Here is a 21,683-nt window from a genome sequence, read left to right as displayed (position 1 = left end):
CTTCATGGGTGCTGAGGGCTGAACTCAGGACTTCGAGTGCATTCCTAGCCCAGCCTATAGTTTTGTTTTGTTTGGTCTGTCTTTGAAATTTTTACTTTTTTAACATTTTACTTTTTCTCCTGACATAGCTATATATTAATGAAGTATAACATAGTAATTCAATGTATTTATATATTATGTAATGACCATAAAATGCTTTACTTTCTTACTGGGAACTAAAATATACTTGTCAGAGTCAGGACCTCACTAAGTTGCTCAAGGTTGGCCTTGAACTCACTGTAGCTCAGGTAGGCCTTGACCTCCTAACTCAGCCACTCAAATAGTCTAAGATTACAGGCTTGCAACCACTAGGCCTGGCTACATAAAATTAGTTTATCTAATCCCCCACCCAATCCTTGGGTCAACTCCTAACATCTTAAGTACAGCAGCTCTGATTCAATAAGGATGCTGGGAATGACTCTGACTTGAATCACTAACAACCAATTCTTGCAAAAATAGCTACAGAACAATTAAAAATAAAACACAGGCCAGTAAGAGGGCTCACTGGATAAAGATGCTTACCACTAAAGCTTAACTACCAAGTTCAATCCATGGGACTCACAGGGTGGAAGGAGAGAAGCAATTTCTAAGAGTGTCCTGTGACTTCCATACTGATGCTACAGCTGACAGCCCCCCCCCAACACAAACACACACACACACACACACACACACACACACACACACACACACACACACACACACAAATGAGCAAACAATTCCACTCCATCCCACCCCACGCCACCCGCCGCTTTGAGATAAGGTCTCACAATGTAGCGTTGGCTGGCCTTGAACTTGCTATGTAGACCACTCCCAAACTCAGAGATATCTGACTCTGCTCCCCCAGTGCTGGGATTAGAGACCTGTGCCACCATGTTTGGCTGCAAACAGATCCTTTTAAGATTGTCTTTTTTTAGCCAGATATGGTGGTGCACGCCTTTAATCCCAGCACTTGGGAGGCAGAAGCAGAGGCAGGGGCCAGCCTGGTCTACAGTTCCAGGATAGGCTCCAAAGCTACACAGAGAAACCCTGTCTTGAAAAACCAAAAAAAAGAAAAGAAAAAGTCCTTTTTACATGCATGCACAGATCAGCACCCTTGCTGACAAAGGTGGACAAGCAGAACACATTCTTCTTTTGTTATATATTGCTGTTTTAGAATGCATTTGTTTTTTTTTTTTTCATCAGTCAGAAAACTGCAGCCTTGAAAATCCGTTCTTCCACACCACGCATGTTAACATCTGTGTCTAAGCTTGCAGGTATGCCCTCTCTGAATCTGCTGCTCGTTCACTGCTGCTACTAATTTCTACCACGAGCACTGCCAAGGACTCATTTGGCATTACACAAGTCTTAGCAGGATCATGTGATCAAAACAGACAACTTGGGGTTACGATCACCAGTCAAATTTGCACATTGACAGCTAAATTAAAAATACATTAAAACATCATAGTTGACGCTGCAATGTATCCTAACTCAGCTGTCCTATTAAAACGTCCACTTTCTCTCTAAATACCTAAACACTTAAGCAAAGCTTTCTGCCTCAGGCCAACCAGTTAACTTCTTAGCAATTACAGAGGCATTCAAAAACTTCAGTCAGCCTCTGTCAGGTGCTAGATTCACTGGGTGGCAGTTTTCAAAAATCTCCTTAGGTCAGGGGGTAAAGATACTTACCACCAAACCTGGGTTTGTTCCCTGGGACCCTCATGGTGGAAAGAGAAAACCGACACTCCAACGTTGTCCTCTGACTTCCACAAGTGTGCCAGAGTGTGTACACAAACAAAAATGTTTATACACACCCAGGAGTTAAGAGTCTTTTTTTAAATTTTGGTTTATCGAGACAGGGTTTCTCTGTGTAGTTTTGGTGCCTGTCCTGGATCTCGATTTGTAGACCAGGCTGGCCTCGAACTCACAGAGATCTGCCTGCTTCTGCCTCCCGATTAAAGGCGTGTGCCACCACCACTCGCCAGCCAGTGCTTTTTAACCACTGAGTGCTTTCAACCACTGAGCCATCTCTCCAGCCCCTAAGGGGTAAGATTTCCACCCCTACCAAGGGAGGAAGGAAGGGGAGAAAAAAATAACTACTTCATCCATTGTATGAAAACTACTGTGCAACATTTGTAACCCAAGAAATACTGATCAGATTTCTGTATGACAAAAAATGGCAACACTGCTTTTACTTCAAATATTTGGTTAGAATATTGTACCAGTCAGTTTGTGTGTGTGTGTTTTTGTTTTTGTCAACTTGATACAAGCCAGGGTCATCTGAGAAGAGGGAACCTTAATTGAGAAATGGTCCTGTAGGCAAGTCTGTGAATAGTAACACTGCTGGGAAGGTGGTCTTGGTTTTATTAAAAAAAAAAAAAACAAGCAGAGCCGGGCAGTAGTGGCGCATGCCTTAAATCCCAGTACTCGGGAGGCAGAGGCAGGTGGATCTCTGTGAGTTCGAGGCCAGCCTGGTCTACAGAGTGAGTTCCAGAACAGGCCCCAAAACTACACAGAGAAACCCTGTTCCGGGGGTGGGAAGACACAAGCCGAGCATGCTAGAAAGCAGCATTCCTCTGTGTTTCTGCTCTGACTTCCCTCAGTGACAGTTATAAGAGGAAATAAACTCTTCTTTCCCAAGTTGCTTTTGGTTAGGTGTTTAGGTGTTTACCACAGCAACAGGAAGCAAACCAGGTGGACATCTTTTCAATCAAGTTGAACTTTTCCAATAGTATTAACAATAATTTAGATCAAGAGAGATATGGTAGTTTGAATGAGGTGGGGTCCCAAGGTTTTATAACCTGCTTGCTTTTTGCATTCCTTGGTATATTTTCTAGTCTTGTTAGGTAGCTGAACGGACATTAGCAAGCTTAGAGGTCATTGAAGACGGGCCTTTTTCCTAATGATCAGCTTTGCCTCTCCTTAAAAATTAATACCACATGAAAATGTGAAGTTATCAGAGCTTAGATGAAACCATTAAAGGAAAACTACTTCCTCCCCCAGGTCAAAATAGGATTTTTGAGTTCTATCAAGACATGGTTTGGTTTTGTTTTTTTGGGGGGAGGGGGGTATTTCGAGACAGGGTTTCTCTGTGTAACTCTGGCTGTCCTAGAGCTCCATTTGTAGATCAGGCTGGCCTCGAACTCAGAGCTCTGCCTGCTTCTCCTGAGTGCTGGGATTAAAGCTGTGCACCATCACCACCCAGCTAGACTTACATTCTAAGTTCCTACACTACACTGCTAACCCTTCCCTTAGGAGTTAATCCAACAGGGACCACCAAGAGACCACTCCTCAAGAAAGCTGATTCACTGTGACACACTAAGAAGGTGGGAGGAATAATTACCCCCTTAGACAGTATATTTATCCTACAGAAACCCCAGTGCACTATGGGTTTTCACTACTGACCTGTCTGCTTTTCTGAGTTCTAACTTTAAAAGTCTAACTTTTCCTTTTCTTCCTTCTTATCTCTTCTTTGCGTACTGGTAAGGCAGCTCGCCCTCACACTTTGGACACTGTCATTCTGTTTTCGAAGACCCTCCACCCAATGCCTTGCAGCTTCTTGCCATCACCCACTGCCAAACTTGCTGGCTTTTTTGGACCTTGATGGAAAAGGCATGACTTTCTCTCTTGCTCTTCTCCGCTTTCCTCCTCCTGGAAGCTTTAGAGATTTTTGCTATTGTTGTTTTCTTCTCTGAGACAGCTGTGTATCCTGTACTATGTAGAAGAGGCTGGCCTCAAGCTCACAGGTTGTGCTCCACCACGCCCCGGCTAGCTTCAGAGACTTATTTTGTATCTTGCCTACCCTGTGTTTTCTGCCTGACCTATTGTTTCTCTCTCAAATTTAAAGCTTTTTTCTGAGTCTGTTTTTAAATTCTTTTATCTAGAGACCAAAAACCAACAAAAGGAAATCTCAATTCTCAGGTAACATTCTTAAGTAGAAAAGAATCCAGTTTTGCTAAAATTACAACTGAGGACAAAATGCTCTAGTTTTCTTAGAGTAGTGTCCTTAAAAAAGGCTTTGGTTTTAGAGACTATTTTACTGGCGGGAAAACCTTTTTCTTCTCCCACAGTGTGCACCACAGGCCTGGACATCAGGACTCCACAGGTGCTTCTATTATGTTCACTATCTCTACAATATATCTTGCTCTAGACTTTGGCGCCTCATTTCTTCTATTCAGTCAAATTTATTTGCTAACTGCTTGTTGACTTAGAAATGTCCTCCACCCTCCAGAATTTATGAGATCTTGGCCATCTCAGAGTAGAAATTCTTTCCTCCTCCCCCTTCCCCAGACCTCTTGTCCCCAGTGGCATGTCACAAGGCCTGTTTCATGTTGTACTCTCTCTGACCTTCATGAGACCAGAGCAAAAGGGGCCCAAGAGCCTCATGTCTATCCCATCCTGCCAACAAGTTAGTCACTCCATTTTTCTTAAAGATATTTAAAAATTAAATAAATTCTAACCTACAAATAAAATGTCAGTAAGTGAAAGCCATATGACTTGTGAAAAAGTTTGTAACTACTGAGCACCTTTAGGTACTGTGTGCTGGATGCTAAGCAGTAGAGACAAGGTGAGCTCTAGCCACTGCAAAGCCACCTGCTACCCAGTTCCTTCACCCAGTACTGTCTACCTTCCTTTTATCCCCCCACCCCAACCCCAAGGTTCTTTATTGTGCTTTCTTCTCAGTCCTGGGGATTTAACTCGTACATTTAAATAATAAAAATTCTGTCCAGGTTCAGTAGAGAGGCACTGAGATGAATTTTAGGTGTCAGGCAACTGTCAGCGTGGGAAGCTGGGATGGATTCAACAGCAACCCCATTTTTTCTTTAAAGCACAATTAAAATCCCTCAGCTAGACATGGTGGCTTATACCTAGAATTCCAGTACTTAGGAGGCTGAAGCAGACAGACTACTACAGAGTTAAAGGCCAGTCTGGAGTATATAGTGAGTTCTAGGCCAGCCTGGGCTAGGGTGTGCAATACTGTCTCAAAATACAAAAACTCGGGGTTGGAGAGATGTCTCAGTGGTTGGGAACACTGGCTGCTCTTCTAGAGAACCCAGGCTCAATTCCCAGCACCTACATGGCGGCTCACAGCAGTCTGGAACTCCAATTCTAGCGCATCCAACACTCTCATACAGACATACACACAGGCAACACACCAATGCACTAAAAATAAATAAGTTTTAAAAATCCACCTTAAGGCTGGGTGGTGGTGGCACAAGTCTTTGGTCCTAGCACTTGGGAAGTAGAGGCAGGCAGATTTCTGTGAGTTTGAGGCCAGCCTGGTCTACTAATTGAATTCCAGGACAGCTAGGACTGTTACACAGAGAAACTGGGGGGGGGGGGGGCGTGGGCGGAGGGGACACCTCAAAAATAATCTTCCACTCCCGAAAAGAGGGAAGGTGGCAAACAAAGATGATGAAAACTTCTGTCCTTACTGGACATTCGAGGGAACCTCAGAGGGGCAGAACCAGAGGCCAAGCGCACTAAGGGAGCTGTGATAGAGTCTCCCAAGTCAGCAGCACTCTCTACTGCTGGCGTAGGGAAGGACACCAGGCACACATGTGCTGCCTACGTCTCTGGGGAAGCAGAGCTGTGATGCTCCAACCAATCCAATCCCAATCCCAATCCTGACAGAAATCCCATCACTGCAGCCATAACCATAGTCACAGAAACAGCCTCCTCAATTGTGACCTTCGGGCCTTAACTAACAGGTGTCAGTGTTCTGGCATTTGCTTATCCTGTGCTTACCCCTGGGAAGAAGAAACCAGACTATAAGGCTGTTTCTAAGTAATAAGCCTCTCTGAAGCCACTCTGAGAGGACATGTCATTGGCTTTCAGTGTTAGCCTGAGGCTGATGTTCATATCTCTGAACCCACACTCCATCTTTTGGTTTTCCTTTCTATGACAATGCAGACATCCTTGAAGGAACGAGGACATTCTAAAGAGATACCTGTGCTCCTCCTTTTGGCTATCAGACTATTTGGTGACACATGGTTGCATAGACTGGAATCCCCCGGGAATCTTAAGCTGTGGGAAGGAACAGGCTAAGGTCTAGTGCCAGCCAGAGGGGAACTTATCTCTCAGAGTCAGACTGCTTTGTAGGAGAGACTAGCATCCAACCAGTGATGGGTCAACTTTGGGAAGGATCATGACTTAATCAGGACTGCTTAGTTATGCATACCTCTTGCCCTCCACTCAAACCTAAACCTCAGATCATGACCTGATAGACAGGGGAGGGGGAGGTGTCACTGAACTTCTTTATCTGTTCCTCTTCCCAATAAAGCCACACTGAATAAACCTCCTTTTTCTGCTCTTCACTGTGACTTGTGTCTTTAACTGGCCTACTGAAGATGGTGGCTGAGCTCAGCTATTAGCACAGCCAGGGCCCTGGCTTACCCTAACAGCTCCAGTAACATCTTTCATCCTGATAGAGACAGTGGTATCCTTCAACAATCTAGAACTAAGGAACTACAATTAAGAAAAGGCTGTTTTCAGGGCTGGCAAGACGGCTCAGTGAGTAAAGACATTTGCTGCTGAGCCCGAGAACCTGAGTTCCATTGCCCAACTCACAGAGTGAAAAGAGAAAACTGACTGCCACAAGCTATTTTCTGATCTCCACATGCACGTACACACACACACACACACACACACACACACACACACACACACAAGAAAGAGAAAGAGAGAGAGGGAGAGAGCACTTCCTGATGTTTAGAGGGATATGGACAGGAGGTATGAAAACTAAAGGGGGCAGTACGGACTCTTCAGTGGCACTCTTGGGCCCTCAATTTAACAGGTCTTAGATCAAACTACCCAAGCAGGAACTTTCAGGCAGAAACTACAGCAGAGTCCTGCTTGTCCCTCATACTGTTCTCAAAAGTAATGCAGAGTCAGAGAGGGTCAATACTGCGGCGTATCTGACAACCAACTTCCTCACATGTCACACATTAGTAAAACAGGTCTTAAAACAAAACTGGAAAAGCCACATCCACCACATACTACTATTCTCAAAAGCCCATCCACGCACACTTCTGCCCATCCTGGTGTAAAATAAGAACTATGGTTTCTGTCTGGTTGGGGCAAGAAAGGAACTATCACACCAGTACTAAGAGTGGCCCCTGGAAAAACCACTCTGAACCCTGTTCCGAATGATGAAACTCAGCTTCAAAGAATACCTGGACCGTCGTCTATGTAACTTCCACATCATTCAACACTGGAGAGTGAGGAGGAGTAAACATTAGTGAAAGAGGGGACAAATGGCTTCTCAACAGGACTTTGTATCAGGTGATAAGGCACCTAGGCAGCTTCTGATCACTGTTCTCTAAAGTCCTAGAGAAAGAGACCAAAGGCAAGCGTCCAGTACTCAGTCTTTTTAAAAACTAGCTTCAATGACTAAGCTAACTCCTTATTGGCTGGAATGTACAATAAGGTTAGGCTTCAGGCCAATCAGAATTCCTGTTGTTAGCAAGTGACTAGGCACCAGAGCAACTGCCACTCACTTGGCCCAGGATTTAATTTCCCTAAAATTACTGTTTACTCAACATTGCTTAATATGAGTCTGAACTACATTAAGGAAAAGAGACTTCCTATATCCTATCTCTGTTCAACTAATGACTATTTAACAAATTTCTATGTGTTATTATCAGGGTTCAATTAATTTGCTATATTCAGGATTCTGTATTCCTAAGTTTATCCCCTTCCTTAGCCATAACTCATTTCTTCCATCTGCCATATCTTTACGTCTGAGCCACACTTAAAGCATACCAAATTGAAATGTTTCTCATTAATTTGACTTAAAGTCGAAGATAAATTACCATTCAGCTTTCAGACTTACTGAAATGTCTAGTTGCTTGCCCTAGAACTCTGAGAAGGTGGACAAATTCATAATGTCAATCAGGTTGAGGGCATGGGTTCCCATCAACTCTGATTAAGCAAGGCTATGAAGTTTAAAAAGCTGTAGTAAACAAATAACTACAGCAAAGCCTAGGACATGGACTCGGCAATGTGGACAGAGAAATAAAACAAAAATTCCTAATTCCCAAAGGAACTAAGATCCCTAGATAACAAGAATCTAATAGGAATGGCCCTTCCAATGCCAGCAGAGGCAGAGGCAGGCAGATCTCTGTGAGCTGGAAGCCAGACCGGTCTACAGAGCAAGTTTCAAGTCAGCCAAGGCTAAATAACGAGGCCTTGTTGAAGAAAGGAGGGAGGGAGGGAGGGAGGGAGGGAGGGAGGCTGACTTTTCTGAAAAGATAGCTCAGTAGGTAAAGCAGCGTGCCCCCAACCCTGACAATCTGAGTGTGATCCCTGGAACCCATAGAGTAGAAGGAGAAAACTGACTCCCAGACTGTCTTCTGGTACGTGTACACACACACACACACACACACACACACACACACACTCAGAGTAAATGGAAAGGAAGGAAGGAAGGAAGGAAGGAAGGAAGGAAGGTTCTTGTATACATAGGAGAACAGATACAGAAATATTTGCTCAGGAGATGGCCAGTGGTTAAGAGCAGACTCCTATTACAAAGAACTCAAGTTCAATTCCTAGCATTCAAATGGTGGCTCACAACCATATGTAACTTCAGTTCCAGGAGATTCAAGCCCTCTTCTGATCTCTGCAGGCACTACACATACCTGGCACACAGACATATATACAGGCGAAACACCTATAGATATAAAATAAAATACAAACATATGTAAATATCTGATCATTAGGGCTGGAGAGATGCCTCAGTGGTTTAGAGAACTTACTGGTCTTTCAGAAGACCTGGGTCCAATTCCTATTAGCCAAATAGTGGCTCACAATTGTCTGTAACTATAGTTCCAGGGATTCAATGCTCTCATCTGGCCTTCATGGACACATACATACATGCAGGCCAAACACTCATACATATAAAATAATTAAATCTAAAGAAAAGAAATATCAGCTCAGGGAAGCAAGCAAGGATGTCCTAGTTCCCAATCTGTGGTTCCCTGATGCTTTTGCGTCTCTATGTCCAGTCACACCAGACACAAAATGAAATAAAGACATGCTTCCTATTTAATGAACTGCTTGAAATCCATCAATAATAAAGGCTATCTACAGAGACCAAGCAGCTCCTGGATTCAGACACTTTAACTCACAACAGGCACCGCATATTAGGACAAGTGGCCAGCAACTTCCCAGGAACATCAAAGGCCTTAAGTCAGCTGAACCATTGAAACGTCTCACCTTTAACCCTTTATCTATAAAGTGGCAGACAAAGAAAAACAATGTGGGGGCCAGTAAAATGGCTCAGCAGGTGTAAAGATGCTTGCCACCAGGCCTGACAACCTGAATCCAATCCCTGGAACCCAAATGGTGGAGAATCAATTCCACAGTTTGTTTTCTGGCCTCCAAAGTTCACACACACACACAAAGAAGCAATTTTCACACACAAAATTCTATTTTGGAGTGTGCTAACATCCAGCTTAGGCTACCTGGAATGATGCAGACGTGGCTTCCACAGTCAACACTGAAGTAAGAGGAGCAAACAGTGAAATAATGGGACTTAAGAGTGTATATGCCGAAAAACCAAACCAAACCAAACCAAACCAAACAAAAAACAAAACAAACAAACAAACAAAAAAGCTGGTTGGTGATGGCGCACGCCTTTAATCCCAGCACTCGGGAGGCAGAGCCAGGCGGATCTCTGTGGGTTCAAGGCCAGCCTGGTCTACAGAACAAGATCCAGGACAGGCACCAAAACTACACAGAGAAACTCTTTCTCGAAAAAACAAAAAAAAGTGTGTATGCATGGTGTGCTCATGTGTGAATGCACATATATGCACATGTAGGTGGAGGCCTCTCATTCCTGGATTGCTCTACACCTTTTCAAGATATCTTTTACTTTAATTTCTTCGTTGCTGTGGGTAGACTTGTGACAAACTAACGGGTTCAAACACTGAGGGTCTCCTTATCTCTCGACACATTAAAGCTAAAGAAAAAGAGTAGTCACATAAAATGTTGCAATCATGAGATCCTGAAGTTCCTCTCATCTTTTTTTTTTAAAGATTTATTTATTTATTATGTTATTATATTACAGTGTTCTGCCTACATGTATGCCTGCAGGCCAGAAGAGGGGGCACCAGATCTCATTATAGATGGTTGTGAGCCACCATGTGGTTGCTGGGAATTGAACTCAGAACTTCTGGAAGAGCAGCCAGTGCTCTTAACCTCTGAGCCATCTCTCCAGCCCAGTTCCTCTCTTCGTGTCCCTCTGTGGGACTGTAACAATTCAGTAGCAGCAGGATCCATTTAGAGCCAAGATGCAAGGAAGGAAGAATTCCTGCTGGGCCTCACAAAAACACCCCAAGGGACTCCTAGACCCGATGTGTCCCTATGTGAGCTAGGAGTAGAAGGAAGTACATAGACAGGAACTTAAAGAGTTCTAACAATGCTAGGCAGTAAAGGGGCACTTCAAAGGGATGCTCTTCCCCATCACCAAGGAAGAAGAAAAATGTAAAACCACCTCTTCCCAAAACTTCCAAATCCCTACTCCAGCTTCAACAATGGAAAAACTACACATCAATAACACTTTTTTATACTAACAGATCCTAATGCTTACTCTGCTTTTATTTGTTTTTTTCAAGAAAGGGTCTCATTATGGAGCTCTAGATATCCTGGAACTTACTCTGCACATCAGGCTGGCCTCGAACCCACAGAGATCTGCCTGTCTCTGCCTCCTGAGTATTGGGATTAAAGGCATGCACCACCACTGCCCAGCTAATGCTTGTTCTTCTGAGGATGCCTTACACAGCAGATGTCAAAGTGATTTAAGTTATTTTCTTTGTGGTTTGTATACAAAACTGGCATATAATGAACATGAAACTCAATAATCGGCTTTAGCATGTCTAAAATTTGAACTCCATAAATATATATAACACATTTGTTTAAGAAAACATTTTCAGATGGGTGTTGGTGGCGCAAGCCTTTAATCCCAGCACTTGGGGAGGCAGAGGCAGGCCGATGTGAGTTCAAGGCCAGTCTGGTCTACAGAGCGAGTTCCAGGACACAGAGAAACCCTGTCTTGGAAAAAACAAAAAACAAAAAAGGAAACATTTTTCACCTTTATTTACAATTAGTTGACTTGGTGGTATGTTGTGGAATATTACTTTAATTATGTAAAGATGTGTTGCTGTTTCACCTTGCCTGCCTAAGGCACCTGATTGGTCTAATAAAAAGCTGAACGGCCAATAGCTAGGCAGAAGAGGGACAGGCAGGGCTGGTGGGCAGAGAGAATAAGGGGGAGGAGGAATCTAGGCTTGAGAGAGAATGAGAAGAGGAGGGAGAAGGAGAGGGAGACTGCTGGGGCCAGCTAGTCAGGTGGCCACCAGCTAGCCAGAAATAGAAGAAGCAGGAAAAGTAGGACATACAGAATGACAGGTAAAAAGCCCTGAGGCAAAAGGCAGATGAAGAGAAAAGGGTTAAATTAGGTTATAAGAGCTAGCAGGTCAAGCATAAGATAAAGCCGAGCATTCATCACTACTAATAAGTCTCCATGTCATGATTTGGGAGCTGGTTGGTGGCCCAAAAGAAAGCCTGCTACAATGGTTGATAACTGTTTTATAATCAATGACATATTAAGTTCCACAAAAAGGGCAGTTACAGTTCACAAAAAAAGTAGTTAATCACAAACACCATGGTTCACATGATGTTGTTGCATTATAACAACATTATTTTACCATTTTCTTTTTCTTTTTTTCCTTTCTTTCTTTTCTTTTCTTTTTTCTTTTTTTTTTTTTGTTTTGTTTTTGAGACAGGGTTTCTCTGTGGAGCCTGTCCTGGAACTTGCTCTGTAAACCAGGCTGGCCTCGAACTCACAGAGATCTGCCTGCCTCTGCCTCCCAAGTGCTGGGATTTAAGGCATGCGCCATTTTACCGGCTATTTTACCATTTTGTACATCCCCGCCCCCCCAAACACACACAAAGAATCCTAACATGTAGCCCTAGCTAGCCTATAACTGTGTAGACCAGGCTGCCTTTGATCCTACAACAGTCTGCTTGCCTCTGCCTCCCAAATGCTGGATTATAGTGAGCACCACCATGTCTGGCTTGTTTCTTTTTTTTTTCCTTTCTTTCTTTTTTTTTGGGGGGGGTGGGTGGGGGGTGAGGGGCGTTTCGAGACAGGGTTTCTCTGTGTAGCCCTGGCTGTCCTGGAACTCACTATGTAGACCAAGCTGGCCTTGAAATCACAGAGATCTGCCTCTCTCTGCCTCCTGAGTGCTAGGATAAAAGCTGTGGGATACCACTGCCCAGCTTTATTTGTGTTTTGAGGCAGACTCTTATTATAAAACCCAGAATGATGAATTCTCATTCTTTCTGCCTCCATCTCCCAAGTTCGGGATTACAGATGTGTGCCACCACAGTCAGCCTTCTAGTTTCCTGATACATCTCACCACATTTATTTACTATCACTTCATGACAAACACCCTCGAAAGCTGTTCTGTTTCACTTTAAGGAGAGGATGTGCTTTAGAGAGGGGGACACAGAAGTGAAATCTAGCCAGGCATGACGGTGCACACCTCCAATCACAGCACTTGAATTCTGTGAATTCAAGGCTGGCTGGTCTACACAGACGCTGTCTAAAGTCCAAACAAGGGACACTCCCTACAGATTTACACTGAGTACAATATCGTCCTTAAATGACGTATGGCCAAAATCCCTATTTATATCAGTAAGAAGCACCAAATTCTTCCTAAATACAAGGAAAATAATTTAAGCTGTTTGTGTTAGCAAAGGGCTTCCCTTCTCATTTTGCAATTCCTTAAGATATGTATGAGCTGATGATACCTCCAAATACTGCAATGATGTGGAAACTCGAAACGAAGGAGGCTAGACTAGACTGGTATCTCAGGGATCTACCACGTTGTGTCAAGCCTCTCAGCTTCCAAGGAACTACCCACACACTTGGTAACTACGATATTCATTGTAGCTCCCCAAGTACCCTCTTGTATTTCTAACTTGGACAGTAAAAACCTCAGTATCCTGGTTTGTAGATCTCCTGATTTAATTCTCTCATCATCTCAAATTATTCCGACCGGAAACGTACCCCACAGGCTTAGTATGAACATATGAAGCCCATGGTTAGAAGACTGAGGGCACTGACCTCCACCCTGAACAAAAGGATGAAATTAATGTGCAACTGATAAAGAAACCGGTTCACCTCTGGTATCAGCACAAGTATGCCTGCTCCCATCTGTGTTCCAACCCACTTCAAAAACCTGTCCTTAGCTGGTGCCAGAATTCACGGAGCGTTCTCGAAAACCACGCACTCAGCAGCTCCCTAGGCTAGTCCAGACTGGCAATCGCGCGCTACTGCAGCTGCCCAGCGGTGCCAACTGCATCTAAACAGCTGTCCTCCTTGAGCTTAATAATGGTCCTGGGAGGAAGGGTGAAGAAGCGTCTGAGCAGCACAGTAAGAGACGAGTTCCTCCTTCGTCCTTCTGTCTATCCATTTTTAATTTCTACAGTAATCGTTGGGGGTGGGGGAGCGACCAGGTCAATAACTGGAGGTATACAGTCTCCTCGGACCCATACTAATGACCATCGAGTGTAATCACTGAGGGACAGGAGGTGAAGAGGCGAACGAGGGCTTTGGAGACACACAGTGAGGCCAGATAACAATGCACACAAGTTAACCAGAGCAGGCGGAGGTTGGGGCTGTGTTAAGGAAGTCGTCATCGACGCCGCGACGCCTCCCCCACCCTGCAGCCGACCTCTGAGATTCCACCCCGGCCTCTACAATGAGGACGACCTTCCTCTCGGCTGCAGAACTAGGCCATGCCTCGGCTCCCCCCGAGGCGGAAGCAGAAGGGGAAAACGGACCCCCCAAGAACCCCCCTTCAGAGGGTCTATGTCGACTCCAGCTCAGACTGGGGGCGGGGGGGAGGGCTGTCTGCAAAGTCTCTACATTTAAGGGGCTGCCTCGCTGCCGAGTCGACCTTCCCCGAGCCACGAACTCCAAGCTTGCCTCCTCCATGAGCCTACCACCCGGTTACCTCTTTGCTTCTTCGTCCTCCAGCAGTTCAGGCTCGGTCCCCGCCATTACCACATCGCACTCCGCGGTAGCCGCCATCTTACCGCCGGGACCAGAGAGCCGGGTGGGAGGCAGGCGGTGAAGAGCACTTCCGGTCGGAGCATCGAGCCGCTCAGCGGCGCCGCGCCCAGAGGGACTACCTCGAGCCCGTCTACCAACGAGAGGCTCCGCTTGGGGCCAGAGCGGCCTCCCATCCCTGGAGGTCCACGGTGGTCTCCGCCCGGGGGCGGGGGCCCAGGGACGGCTCCTGTGCGTAGGGGGCGCCACTTTACCCGCGGATAGGAGGAGGGTACCGAAGGATGTTGCCTCTCTAGGCCTCGGCTTGCCTCAGTATCCCGACAGCCTGGTTGCCATAACAACTCGCAATCCTAGAGCGTCTCCTGCGAAGCTTGGGAGTCCCGGGTGGGTGGAGACAGGTCATCCAAGACTTGAGGAAAGAAAGCTGTTGTCTGCGACTACCTTCCCGACCTCGGAGTGTGTCCACAGCCTCCTCCCCGGAAAGGCATGAAGAGCTACTTTGAGCCCAGTCCCCCAGCTTTCATCGGTGACGGGAAGCCCTGCCCAGCCAAGCGAGGGGGAACGCAGGGCGTCTTCACCCTGCGCCTTTCATCCTCCACGGATCTCCAAGGTCCATCTGGTTCATCACCCCTAATGACGCGAACCCTTTTATGAGACCGCTTTCATGTCAGCCGCTTGGGAGTGCCATCTCAGCATTAAGTCTAGAGAGGATGACATGGCGCCCCAGCCCCTGCCCCGGATTTATAAGGCAGCTCATGGGGTGAGGTCCCTTTTCCTTAGTGTCCCGTGTCCTCCTACCTCTCATAAACTCTACCCAGCACGCTTGTCTGGCCAAACGCGGTCTGGATTGGGAAGACAGCTTAATCATTTTGTAGTACCCACTACAACACCCGTCAGTATTTGTGGAGTTGAGTTCAGTTGGGGCCCTCTGAGGTTAAAGGTGTGGAGGAGAGGACTTCGAGGTTGTAATTCAAAGCCAAAGGGAACAAAAATAAGAAGACAGTGGAATTTTAACAGTGTCTATGCCCCTTCCCTTAAGGAAAACTGTGTGAAGGCCCCTAATCTACTTTGTAGGTCCTTATCTTTACTGCGGGAACTGGAACCACGGGGGCCACTAGAGAGAAAATGAGAGAGACCTATGGTTCAGTGGACCGAGAGAGGCCATTCAGCCTCTACCCGCACTGTTGGTTGGGGGTGGGATGGCAAAAACCTCACCACCTGCCCTGCCTGCCTGTGGCTCACCTCACAGTATACAGTCTAATTCGTGGACCAATCTGTTTTTTACTTTCTCCCAACTTTCTGTCGTTTTAGCTGACCCTAACTCATCTACTCTTACAGCTCTTTTTTTTGGGGGGGGGGAGCGTGTTTCGAGACAGAGATTCTTCGTGTAGTTTTGGTGCCTGTCCTGTATCTCTCACTGTAGACCAAGCTGGACTCAAACTCACAGAGATCCACCTGCCTCTGCCTCCCGGGTGCTGGGATTAAAGGCGTGCGCCACCACCACCCAGCTTTAATTTCATCCCAACTATCAATTCTTCCTGTTGCCTAGACATTTAAAAAATTATGTGTATGTGCATATGTCTTTGTGAGTGCACGCCACATGTGTGCAGATGTCTACAGAGGCCAGAAGAGGGTTTCAGATTCCCTGGAGCCGGAGTTAACAGGTAGTTGTGAACAGTCCAACACGGTGCTGAGAACAGTGTCCTCTAGAAGAGCAGCTAGTGCTCTTCGCCACCAAACCTTTCTCTTCAGCCCCCTCCTAGTCTTTTTCCGACTTCTACACTTCCATCACCAGTTACCTATCATCTCTTAGGTGTTTCAAAAATCCCCAAAGCTTAACCTATTTGTTAGTTTGTTTTGAGACAAAGTTTCATGTAACTCAGTCTTTCCTCAAACTTTCTATGTAACCTTGAACTTCTGATCCTCCTGCCTCCACACAAGTTGGCTGCCACATGAAACATGGGGCAAATCATGCAGTTCTCGGTGTTGTTCCTGAGTTTCAATCTGTCGTCAACACTTCTTGATTCACTGGCCACACATTCATAAGTCTCTTTTTCATCCCAGAATCTTGCCATTAAAGGCAAATAAATAGCTGGGCAGTGGCGGTGCACGCCTTTGATCCCAGCACTCGGGAGGCAGAGGCAGGCGGATCTCTGTGAGTTCGAGGCCAGCCTGGTCTACAGAGGGAGATCCAAGACAGGCACCAAAGCTACACCGGAGAAACCCTGTCTCAAACAAACAAACAAACAAACAGACAAATAAGCTTAGAGACTACACTAGTCTCTTAACTGTCTCTCAGTCTCATCTCAGTCAAGCCTCGGTTCTTCTAAAAGAATGACCTTTCTTGCAAAAGTGGATGGATCTTGTCATTGCCCTGGTATAAATCTACCAATGGCTTTCTATTACTGTGAATTTGGTCTCTGACTTACCACACATCTCTGTTAATTGGCTACTCCCTGTAGTCAATATTGAACTCCCAGGGATTTGTGGCTCCAGAAATGTCATGGTTCTTGCCGTATTTCCTCTGCTTTAGACATTTTTGTCCTCCTCAGTCCTTCAAACCTGAACATAGGCATGTCCTCCTCCTCCTTTGGTGTCTTGCCCCCAAGTTAAATGCCCCTCTGCTGGGCCCATAGCATCCCACCTCAGTAACCGCATTCATCATAGTGTGTGGTAATTTTTGGTTTAGATGTTTAACTCTTCTAGACAGTGAACTTCTGGGCAATCACTCTATCTAACTTCTTTTGCATATGACCCTACACAAGGCACATGTGATATTTTGTTTGTGCTCTAACAAGTAAAGCTTGCCTGGAGTGCAGAGCTAGCCACTAGTTTGCCATAGAGGCCAGGCAGTGGTGGCTCACACCTTTAATCCCAGCACTTGGGAGGAGTGAGCAGGAAGATCAGGAGTTCAAGGCTACCCTGGGCTACATGAGATTGATCCAGTCTAAAGGAGAAACAGAGCCAGGCAATGGAGGCTCACACCTTTAATTCCAGCACTAGGGAGGATCATACCTTTGATCCCAGCACATGGGAAGCTCACACCTTTAATCCCAGCACTAGGGAGGTGTCGACCATAATATAAGGTGGGAGGAAACATGATCTCAGCCCCCTTCGGTCTGAGGATTCGGTAGAGGTAAGAAGTCTATCTAGTGGCTGCTCCTGTACTTCTCTGATCTTTCAGCATTTACCCCAATATCTGACTCCGAGTTTTTGTTATTAAGGCCAATTAGAATTCGAGCTACAGGCAGAGACAAGAAAAAGTAGGGCTTTTGTTTTGTTTTTTGAAACAGGGTCTCTGTGTAGACTATGTTGTCTTTGAACTCAAAATCATCCCACTTCATCCTCCAAGTGCTGGGATACAAATGTGAGACCCATTCTAGGTTCAAAAAATGCCAGGTTTAGGCAGGTGTGGTGGCACACACCCTTAGTCTCAGCAATTGAGAGGCAGAGGCAGAAAGGCTCTCTGTGAGTTCAAGGCCAGCCTCGTCCATAGCGTGAGTTCTAAGGCAGCCAGGACTAGAGAAACCTTGTTTCAAAAAAAAAAAATTCCAGGTTCAAAGAGCACTTTCCTCATATATGAAAGATCCTGGGTTCCATTCATAGCACTGCCAATAAAAGAAAAAAAACTTGTCTAATAGATGATAGGATTAACGAAGAATTATTGTTCTTTAGAGAGAGAACATTTCGGTATCAGAGCCCGGAAGCATCAGCTTGGTATCCATACACAACCACAAGTTCTGGCCGTCATTCCCCCGCCGACCTCTGGGGGCGCTGTGCAATCAGTGCTCGCTTTGCGCCGCCGGAAGTTGTCTTGAAGGCCGGACGTTGCGGGGGGGCGGGCCTCCAGGGCAAGTACTTCCACCCAGAGGAAGAGGGGCGTCCTTACAGTCGAACAGCTCCTCCCATGGTCCGGCCCACTCCGGGGGGCACCTCAGCGGGAGTGCTGCGGGGACCCCGGAGGTATGGAGCTGGGAGGCGGGGCTCAGATCGGCCCCTGACCCTGGTTCACTTCGCTTGTCCTGTCTCTGCCTCTGATAGTTTCTGAGGGGTGCCCTTCAGGGGAAGTCTGTGGCGGCGGCCTCTGGCAGCCTCTCGAGTCTGGCTTACTAAAACGCTCAGACCATGGGTGGAGATGGTTTCAGGAGACGCTCCTGGAGAGGTTTTTGCTTGGCACCCCTTGGGGGCTGGATCTCTGCTTTCTGCGGGACAGGGAGGGGAGATCACTGGAGCTCCCCAGGAGCCTGTGTTTGGAAGTTTCCCTTTAGGAGACCTCTCTCCGGAGTCTCTTCAGAGTATGAGCTTTCTCTCCGTGCCTGTCAGTCCAAGGGCCGTAAAATCCCTTTCCGAAGCTCCTTTCCTATGATTCTACCACTCACTTCTTATCTGATGTTCTTTTTTTTTTTTTTTTTAACCCGTGGATTTGACTCGGAATGGTTAGTTTATTCTCACCCAATTAGTCATTCAGGAGCAAGCTATTCTCTGTATTTGTACACTCTCCCCGAGAAGATGACTTCAGAATCTTAAGTTGTGCTTCTTTCTTCGTGGGGGTCCTAGTTAAAGCGAGAAAACAGCCTGGTGTGCACATGCCTGTAATCCCAGCACTTGAGAGGTAGAGGCAAGAGGATCAGCTCAAAGCCAGCCTCAACTGTTCATCCTCTGGAAGCTGGCTTGAGCTATATGAGGTCCTGTCTCCAAAATACAGAACACAAACAGACAGAAAGAGCAAGAGTACTTGTGGAACTTCCTTCAGTAATTGGTGTCCTGGACCTCCTGTGCACCGGGTAGAACCTGGCCAGCTCTTTTCTTAAACCACACTCTGGGCCTCTCCCTTTATGGTGGTGTGCCAAATCCTGGGCCACTCCTGGGACAAGTAGGTTAATTACAGTACAGTTCACTGCTCAGTAGTGCATGTAAACACACCAAGGTGCAGCTGAAACCCTGAAGCTTCCCCATTCTGTTGTCTCTCTGAATTTTGTCTTCCCTTACCACACTACCTCTGTTCTTCAAGGTTGAAACCTAAACATGGGGAAGAGCTGCAAGGTGGTCGTGTGCGGCCAGGCCTCTGTGGGCAAAACTTCCATTCTTGAGCAGCTCCTGTACGGGAACCATGTTGTGGGTGAGTGTTGCCGGGGCTGTTGGACTATTGGACGATGTTGGATAATGCAATGGATTTGATCACCATAGGAACACAAAGGGCTAAAAAAAGGGCACCAGCTCCTTTTACATCCTCAAAATTGGGGCTAGGGGCGTGACTGACTGCTAGAGTCCTGGTCTAACGTGGAGTAGGCCTTGGGTTTGAACCCCAGCAGTGGAGAAAAAAAGTAAAACATTGTACTCCCAGTTCTACAACATCGAACAAATCTAGAAGGAAGACACCCAAAGCCACGATAGGAAAAAAACCCACATGGCGCTTCTGTGAATGTGCATTTCTGTGCATGCATGCCCATGTGTGTGCATATTGTGCAGAGGTCAGAGGTAGATGTATGGTGTCTGCTTCTACAACTCTCTACTTTGTTGTTATTATTATCATCTTTGAGATGGCCTCACCATATAGACCAGGCTAGCCTGGAACTCACAGAGATCAACCTGCCCCTGCCCTTGCCCCTCCAAGAGCTTTGATTCAAGGTGTGTGGCACCATACCCAGTTTTGTGTTGCACTTTTGTTTAGTGTGATAATGACATGACCTTCATTCCCCAGGTCATTTCTGTCCAACTCTCTCAAGTCTGGCCTCTCCTGAGCCCCCTTCGTCCTTATGCTCCATGGCTAGTCAGCTCATTAGGACGTCTACCTCTCTCACATTTCCCATCTCCCTTGACTCTTAATCAAGTCTCATTTTAACCCAGGTTCTGAGATGATTGAGACCCAAGAAGACATCTATGTAGGCTCCATTGAGACAGACCGAGGAGTGCGGGAGCAAGTGCGTTTCTATGATACTCGGGGTCTCCGAGATGGGGCCGAGCTGCCCAGGCACTGCTTCTCCTGCACCGATGGCTACGTCCTGGTCTACAGCACAGACAGCCGAGAATCGTTTCAGCGCGTTGAGCTGCTCAAGAAGGAAATCGACAAGTCCAAGGACAAGAAGGAGGTACATGTCCCGGACTCCTGCTGGGAGCCCAGTGTTAGGAGAGCACAGGGCCTTGGCCGGCTTTGGGGTGCTGGCATGATTCCAATTGTGATCATTTGCCAAGGGGTAGTTTAGGAGCTAGAAGACTGTGAAGGTCATTGGAGAGGGTCTTCAACCATCTCCATATAAGAGGTGGCCTTGTGAAAGAACAGTTGAAAGAGACTTTTCTTTGGTTTAGTAGGGTCCCCTCTAATACACGAAGCTCCCCATGATCTTTCTTCCCTGTGATTCCATGCTCTTGGCAGTCCTCCAAAATTCCGTAAGCTGCTGACCTCTGGGGACTGCAGCTGCCAGCTACTCCTGATCCTGAGCCACTGCACAGATACAGCCTCTACCCCCCCCTTTTTTTTTTCTTCCAAAACAGAGTCTCTCTGTAACACCTCTGCCTGTCCTAGAACTCACTCTGTAGACCAGGCTGGCCTCGAACTCACAGAGACCCTCCTGCCTCTGCCTCCCAAGTGCTGAGATTAAAGATGTATGCTACCACCACCCAGCCAGCCTCTACTCTTGTCTCCCTTCTCCAGGTTACCATCGTGGTCCTTGGCAACAAGTGTGACCTGCAGGAGCAGCGTCGTGTAGACCCAGATGTGGCACAGCATTGGGCCAAGTCAGAGAAGGTGAAACTGTGGGAGGTGTCAGTGGCCGACCGCCGTTCCCTCCTGGAGCCTTTCATCTACCTGGCCAGCAAGATGACCCAGCCCCAGAGCAAGTCTGCCTTCCCTCTGAGCCGCAAGAACAAGGGCAGTGGTTCCCTGGATGGCTGAAGAGCTTCCCTTCTGTCTTCACCATTCCAACCCCATTCCAGGATGGGTTGAGGGCACAGGGGTTCAGAAGCAAGCTGTTCTTCCAATCAGTAAGGGAACGACCCTCTAGGCCAGGAAGCTGGGCTGGCCCAGGCCAATGCCACTTTTGTCCCCTCTTAACTCCAAGAAGTGCAAGTGAACTTGATTGCTGGCCTTCCCCGTGACCCTTCCATGATAGTCCCCACCCCACCCCCAGCTCACATCACATTTTCTCCACTGTCATCTGGACACTTATGGTACATAGTGTCTCTTCCATCTGCCTGGGCAGGAAGCAGGGCTGTCACGCCAAAGTGCCCAGTCCAGGGTCTAGCTCCTATCAGGGATTCCAGCTCTCTAAATTTCCTGCCAGTAACCCAGCACCAGCCTGGTATTGTGAGCTCACGGTTATATGTGCTGGCCTTAGGTTTGGCTCCTCGTCCCTCACCCTGACCTTTCCCCTGGCCTGTCCAAGGCTGGGGAAAGCCAGGCTCCCGGGAGTGGCGTGTTCTGTTTGACCTCCACCCATCTCTCAGCTGTTTCACTTCCTCCTCCTGCTCTGGGAGCAGAGGCCTCATTGGTTGCGGTGGAGTGGAATGATGACTGGGGTGTCAGTCACCCTGTGACCTACCAAGGCCATTCTTCTCTGGGCGTCAGTTTTCTCATCTGTGAGTTGACAGG

At 46.8% G+C, this 21,683-nt stretch overlaps 2 protein-coding genes across 4 annotated transcripts in view; one reads left to right on the top strand and one right to left on the bottom strand.

The window, feature by feature from the left end:
- The window catches only part of Dnajc7 (DnaJ heat shock protein family (Hsp40) member C7), a 38,482-nt gene extending 24,246 nt beyond the window's left edge, over nt 1-14,236 (bottom strand). Inside the window, exon 1 of the mRNA XM_052759759.1 lies at nt 14,040-14,236. Coding sequence (XP_052615719.1) covers nt 14,040-14,116 — 77 coding nt within the window. The 5' untranslated portion in view covers nt 14,117-14,236. The remainder of the gene's footprint in view (nt 1-14,039) is intronic.
- A 358-nt stretch (nt 14,237-14,594) lies between these two features.
- Nkiras2 (NFKB inhibitor interacting Ras like 2) lies at nt 14,595-21,171 on the top strand. 3 transcript variants are annotated; one of them, XM_052759769.1, is made up of 4 exons: nt 14,595-14,705; nt 19,107-19,214; nt 19,943-20,184; nt 20,748-21,171. In XM_052759769.1, the coding sequence occupies exons 2-4, from the start codon at nt 19,121-19,123 to the stop codon at nt 20,985-20,987; spliced, it is 576 nt and encodes a 191-aa protein (XP_052615729.1). In that variant the 5' UTR covers nt 14,595-14,705; nt 19,107-19,120; the 3' UTR covers nt 20,988-21,171. The 3 variants fall into 3 exon arrangements, with proteins under 3 accessions (XP_052615729.1, XP_052615728.1, XP_052615727.1); XM_052759768.1 differs by lacking the exon at nt 14,595-14,705 and adding an exon at nt 14,744-14,855; XM_052759767.1 differs by lacking the exon at nt 14,595-14,705 and adding an exon at nt 17,928-18,058.
- Nucleotides 21,172-21,683: the final 512 nt, after the last annotated feature.

Source organism: Peromyscus californicus, unplaced genomic scaffold (genome assembly GCF_007827085.1).
Source record: "Peromyscus californicus insignis strain IS unplaced genomic scaffold, ASM782708v3 Scaffold_3__1_contigs__length_106647218, whole genome shotgun sequence".
NCBI lineage: Eukaryota > Metazoa > Chordata > Mammalia > Rodentia > Cricetidae > Peromyscus > Peromyscus californicus.
This window is presented reverse-complemented; position numbering and strand designations above follow the sequence as displayed.